The sequence below is a fragment of the Sesamum indicum genome, linkage group LG3, assembly GCF_000512975.1.
Source record: "Sesamum indicum cultivar Zhongzhi No. 13 linkage group LG3, S_indicum_v1.0, whole genome shotgun sequence".
Classification (NCBI taxonomy): domain Eukaryota; kingdom Viridiplantae; phylum Streptophyta; class Magnoliopsida; order Lamiales; family Pedaliaceae; genus Sesamum; species Sesamum indicum.
In genome coordinates, this window is record NC_026147.1 from 21,797,567 (window position 1) to 21,804,225 (window position 6,659).

A 6,659-nucleotide genomic window follows, 5' to 3' on the forward strand; every position below is an offset into this window, starting at 1 on the left:
TCCCAGCATCAGCCTCCATTGGATATGGATTGCTAGACATTTGATCTTGCTGGTGCAATCCATTGATGCGCAAACGGAAGTTTGTGCGTGAACTTTCAGGCATTGTGGCAGTCAAAGAGAAAGGATCTGCAGAAACAGCTCCTCCAACACCAAGCCTAAGCCTTGGATTATTCTGCTCCAACCCATTGTTAATGACCAGTTCACCTTCTGTTTGGGTTGTAGTACTGATATTGCTGGCTGCAATCTGAGCAGGCGGTACAGCATGCCATTGACTTCTTTCAGAATGCGGAAAACAATTTGAACTTCCTGCACCAGACGACTGTCCAACATGTACTTCAAGTGCTTTTCTCTTGCATGATATGCGCCTACCATCCAAAGAACAACCTGGCCTGTCTTCACTCTCCTCCATGACATATCCATCACATCCAGAATGCACCCCGAAAGAATCAGACGAACCACCAGAAGATGGCATCAGCCTGCTTGATGATCCAATAGATATGTATGTATTTGGACGCTCTACATGATATTCATCTTCCTCACGGTCTCCTGACTCTGAACGCATGTTAAGATCTTGCGGAAGGACGTCATGGCCAGAAATTTGCAGAAGAGATGACCTATCTGCTGTCTGGTCGCCATTTGCATTTACATCAACATTTTCCAATGAAAGAATATTGGATGATTCATACTGACGCTCGTCCACTGCACGAGCAGCTCCAGATTGAAGGCCCCATGCATGTTCTCTTTTTCTTTCATTAGGATCACCTTGACTTTGTGCAGCACTGGAACTACTTTCACCCAAACTCCACTCCCCATTTAACCCCTCATGCTCAACATGATGCAGATATTGAATATTGGTCTCACTAGATGATATTCTATATTCTGGTAGCCGATTTTGAGCAGAAGTCTGCATGTTATTCCAGGGCATTTGGGGATCTATGCCAGCATCACTTGACGTAGAGCCATGATCGAAACTCAGATTTTCAGGCAAGGCACTAACAGAACTCCTGTGCCCTTGCATTAGGGCCAAAGTTGAATTTATTTAAATACTCACCAGCAGTTACAATGTACAGGAGACAGAATATCAAAAACTCTTCTTCTTCAGCAAATCTGTAAACAATAACCCTCAAAGGTGAATGTAGTGTCTTAGATACTTGAGAAGATTACACAAAATGTATCAACTCTTGTAACGGCCATAGCATCAAAATCTAAACAAAGACAATAAGAAAATGGTATGTACCCCGGTAAACAATGGGTTCAAGTTAATTTGTGCAAAGAAAAACTTTGTACGGAAAAGCATCACTACGGTCAATTTGGGACCCCCAAGACACTTAGGTTTTCAAATGAGCTTCTTTTGTCAACTGGATGGATGCTTCCAACCATGTTTGTTTGATAATTGAAACTTAACTGTTAATCCATACAGATAAGTATGAATTTTCACCATCTCAACATTTCTGCAGATTTATTAATTCTGTCATTATATGCTTATTTTAGTTTCGCTCTTACTTATGCCAATATCTCAAAAGCCTCGTTCATCACATCTTTCTCAGGCATTTTAAACCAGAAACTTTATCTATAAACCAATGCAACTGAAACTGACCATTAAACATCATAGGCATTGGAATAAAAGAGCATTACTCGCTGAATTAGAATATCTCCATTGCACCATGCTGAACAAAATTCATATTTCCAACTTAAGTTAAAGAAATGAATGCCAAAAGCTTAAGCCCAACAAGAATTAGAAGATACTTCATTATCCCAATATCTTAAAGCACCAAAACGACAATCCAAAGCCTTAAAAACTTTAACATTAATTGTACACCAGAGAAACCTGAGCTTGGAGCATCACCTCCAAACAACAACATTGTACCGTAAATTAGTAAAAAGCAAAGAAGAAAGAAGAACTGGCAGACCCACACAAAAATAAATAAATAAATACTAAGTCTTGACTATATTTACTCATTCATCTCCAATTTAACATTTACATGTAGATAGACAGCAATCTTGCAAATAGATTGACCCAAAATTTTAGCTAATGCTAATTCTTTATAGTGTGAGAATAAGAGAGTATAAGAAACACGATTAATGGCAAAGAGAAACTCTACTGCATAAGATTGAAAACTGTTGAGACTAGAGAAATTCTTAACAAATTCAATGATGAATCAACCACATATGAGTCAAACCTATCTTTTGAGGCAAAATATCAGAGAAAAGAAACAGGTTTCCACTAAGAACTTAGATTTTTTCTTTCCGTGGAATTGTGGAAAAAAAAAACAGAGAAAAGATGCTAAACCCACCCCAAAAATTAGAAGAACAAAACCAAAAAAAGCAAAAGAAAATGCTCAAAGGCAAGGTAACAGATGAATCCCATAAACCAAGATGAGAAAAGAAGACCGAAAACATCAAATTTCGGACCCAATAACAGAACGAAAACCAAAAAAAAAAGAGCTAATAGAGTATCATCAAAGATCAATACAAATATAAAAGAATCTGACTATTCTTACCAGCCAAAGAGCAACAGATAGAGCGGTAGATCTAAGTCAAGACCTGAAAACAGCAAGAACAACCGTTTAAAACAATGTTCTTCTTGCAAGGAAACAAACTGCAAACTCTGAAAGATGATCAAAACCTCCCCCACCCCACCTCTCTTTCTCTCTTAAGTAAAAATGGAAAAAAGAAAAAAACACCAGAAACCGAGATATGAACACAACCTCAAAGCTTAGACAGGGTCAGGAAGAGAGAGAGAGAGAGAGAGAGAGAGAGAGAGAGAGAGAAGAGAGTTCTCAAATGGGATGAGAGAGATGAGATGGGAAATGAAAACTGGTGGGTGGTGTGGTGTGAAAATTGAGAGATGGGTGGAAGGATTAATGAGGACAGTAATCTTTAATTTACTCAAAACACCCCACCAATAAAGCCCACAGGGCCACATTTTACACACACACACACAGACAAGAAAACTTTGAACAAAATAATAAAAGTAGAAACTTTTTTTCCCAATTCTCAATTAATGCATAAAAATGAAAAAGTCAATCAATGAGCTGATTCCTCCCAGCATTTCACTGATGGGATGCAAATGTAAAAACCAAAAAGAAAGTAAAAAAAAAAGGAAAGATTTCAAGATTGTGTTAATTATCATGGGGTCATGTGTTCCTGTAATCCTGCTACCAAATGTCCCCTTTTACCTGTCAGATGTGCCTGTTCTCAACTCTTACTCCAAGAACGCGCCGAATGGAGGAAATGAAAACGAAAATGAAAATGTAAAATGAATTGATCTCCTTTTCCTCCCTTCTTCTTTCCCTTTTCCTTTATCTTGTTGGTTTTCCCGTCTGTCTCTGGTTTCCAAAATCCTCACGCCAAGAACCTTCGCATCACATTCACATGGATGTTTTTGCACTCTCTTTTGAGTTTTAACGTCTACAGATTTTCTGTGCGTGTTTCGGGCAATATTTTAGCTTCTCTCTTCATCATGGGAGGGTTTGTTATTTTTAGCTTGGGAAGAGTGTGTTGCAACAGGTGGAATTTTCATCTTATTCTTTGCCTCAACTGGATTATTTCTGTTTACGGGGTCCACCCCCCCCCCCCCCCCAATTCTGTAATCTGACAAATCTTAGCATAAAACTAAATGTTGTGCTTTTTTAGAAAAAAATAAAAACCAAAAAAAAATCTTGAAAGTTATAGCCTTCTTACTATATGTCATATGACTGATAGTATTTCAAAATTTCATGTATTCTAGCAACATTATTCGGAATTAACAGTTAATGTTTATAAAAAGATAACAATTGGCATAAATGTCTTGTTTCAATATCTTATGTTTGAGCGTGCGTATATATAAACAGTTCAACTGGTACAATTATTTTATATAATAAGATATGTTTGTGCATGCATATATATAAACAATTCAATTAGCATAAATTTAAATTTTTCCATAATATCTTATGTTTGTGTGTGTATATATACAAACAGTTGAACATTTATTAGATCTTGCGACAATGTAATATATCTTCGTTCATGATGTATTTCAGCATTTAGTTAGAATATGTAGCCAAAATTTGAAGTATTTTAGACATTGTTGTGGTAATTAGAAAAATTCCCCCATAGATATTAATTTGTATAAAATTCATAAATCTTTGATCGAGATACTTTCCATTTTCAGAAGCACGTTTTTCTTTCTAAAATTGGATGGGTATTCGAGTTTAGTTTCATTTAAAAAATACATTTTTCTTTATGCATAAAAATTGTATATAAATTTCTAACTATATATTATGATAAATTATTGAAAAAAAAGAAGAATGAAATGTATGTCAGCAGTAGTGAACAACAATATTTAGCTAAATATAAACAAACTTCTATTTTACGAAAACAATAGTTATACAATTCTATTAAAATATGGATATAAATATTACTTCATTTCTTCTTTTGTTTCGTTACCTTGTTTTATATATGTAAGTAGGAAGATGTCAATATCTTGTCTTAGCAAAAGTTGTAAGGTTTATGTGCTAATCATACTTGGTTTGCGAAAAATGCACAAATTTAAGTCAAGCAACATCGGAAACTCCGTTAAAATATACAATGTGCAATATAAGTTAATATGTGCACTTTTTTGCTTGCTTTTACTTTATAATTCATGATAATTATTTGCTTACTTCATTTTTATGTTCGTTAGTGATTAATCCAAGTTTCTATTATATTCATTTATTTATTGTTTATGAAATTTTTGCAAGATATGGATAGCACTTTGCGAATTATAATATTATTAAAGTTATTTATTCTCTTTTCAGAGTGATCAGAGAATCATGATTGAATTTTGATAATAGTAAATAGATTACGTACACTACCCTCTAATTTGAACTATATACATATCCATGGATGGACAGACGATTTTGTGCTTGAACCATGTGCATATTGTGTGCAAATTGAACTGAATTTCAAGGCGTTGGATGATTGTGGTTTATTTCTTACACCTTTTTACGATTTTTTTTGTCTTTGTTATTTTCTTTTTATTTATTTATTTAGTATTATTTGTAAGTAATATATTGTCATGCCTCTGGAGGTATACATTATATTCTAGGGTATGATAGTAATTAGAAATGAAACCATCTAACTTTTTGTATTAAAATAACGGTGAATTATAACTACTTCCCAATGGGATTTGACATAATTACGAATACCTCTTGTTATTTAAAAAATTATAAATACCCCTTTTAATTAGAATATAATTATATATATAGCTTCAGATGGTGAGGTGGACATTACTATTTTCCTCTTACTGCAATTTTTTAAAAAATAAAAAAAATGGTTGAAAAAGTATAAAAAAAAAGTTTGCGGGTGCGTAAAATAAATAACCCTTTAAGGAATATTAGTCCATAAAAATATTTTAAAATATATACAATTATAATTTATAATCTAAAATGGCATTCTGATCAGTTTACCACAAAAATTGGATAAAAATTTAACAAAGGTTAACGAAATGAGCTCATTATTAGACGAACATTAAAATCAGGAAGGTTTTTGTAATTTTTTAAATAACGAAAATGTGTTTATAATTATATCAAATATTAAGAAAAGTGCTGTAATTTACCTAAAATATATATGTGACATAATTTATTCCATTATAGATGATATATAAGTAATTACAAGCACAAGTAACATCAAAGAATAGATTAGATGAGAAGATAGGAAATTAGAATAAACGTGCATGGTCAACAATTAGGAATTGAAGAAATGCTCTTTATGCTAAGGAGAAATTTCACAAACAAGGGAATTGGTAAGTGATAATTACCCAGGCAAATCAACAGTAAAATATTAATTTTTACCGCCAGGAATCGAAGCATGTGAGCAAACTATTCCAAGATCCAAAATTAAATGCACGTCTTAGATTTGTTTTACATAAATATCTCTTTGTTTGTACAATTCTGAGCATCTATTTATTGATTCAATGCCCATACACCAGTTGGCGTTGGCGGAAAAAATAATTACTCCATGTAACTTCACCTTATCATCTTTCTACCAATTACATTAGATATTTCTAGCTATACTCATGTTGTAAGAATGAATGAGTATTATTACTTGTGTGAAGAAAGGCATGCATCCATAAATTTTAAGGATAATTATATATATACTTTCTAATCGATGATTCATTACCATCGTCGTTGTCTTGAGCGTGATTATGAATACCACCTCTTGTAAGTTAAAAAGTAGTGGTACGTAGTTTGTATGTGATGTTGATATTTTTAGAGGTCTATATATAATTTTTTTAAAAAGTAGGGATGGTTTGTGCAAATTATATTAACGTTTCTGGCGAGTGTACGTGTAATTTTTTAAAAAATAGTGATGATTGGTGTAAATAGACCATAAATAAAGAGATATTGATGTATAATACCTAAATTTTAGCTTGTCTTTGAGTATAATTATAAATATATTATTTGAAAATGTATTTAGATAATTAGAACTCAATAAATATCATGACTCGAAAATTTCCTTAAGAAATTGTTTGACGAACTCAGGAAATGCTCTTACACGCATTTGCCTCAAAACGCCTTTTTTAATTAGAGATATGTTTAAGTGAACGATAATTAAAAGCTACTTTTATACAAGGGTGTTTATAGAATAGGGTCAATTATTTTGCTATCCTTTAAAATTAGATCCAAATACACAAATACTAT

At 33.0% G+C, this 6,659-nt stretch overlaps 1 protein-coding gene across 1 annotated transcript in view; it reads right to left on the reverse strand.

The window, feature by feature from the left end:
- The window catches only part of LOC105159134 (probable E3 ubiquitin-protein ligase RHG1A), a gene marked incomplete in the record, with an annotated part of 6,107 nt that extends 3,273 nt beyond the window's left edge, over positions 1-2,834 (reverse strand). The window contains 2 exon segments of the mRNA XM_020692588.1: positions 1-1,107; positions 2,502-2,834. Coding sequence (XP_020548247.1) covers positions 1-1,018 — 1,018 coding nt within the window.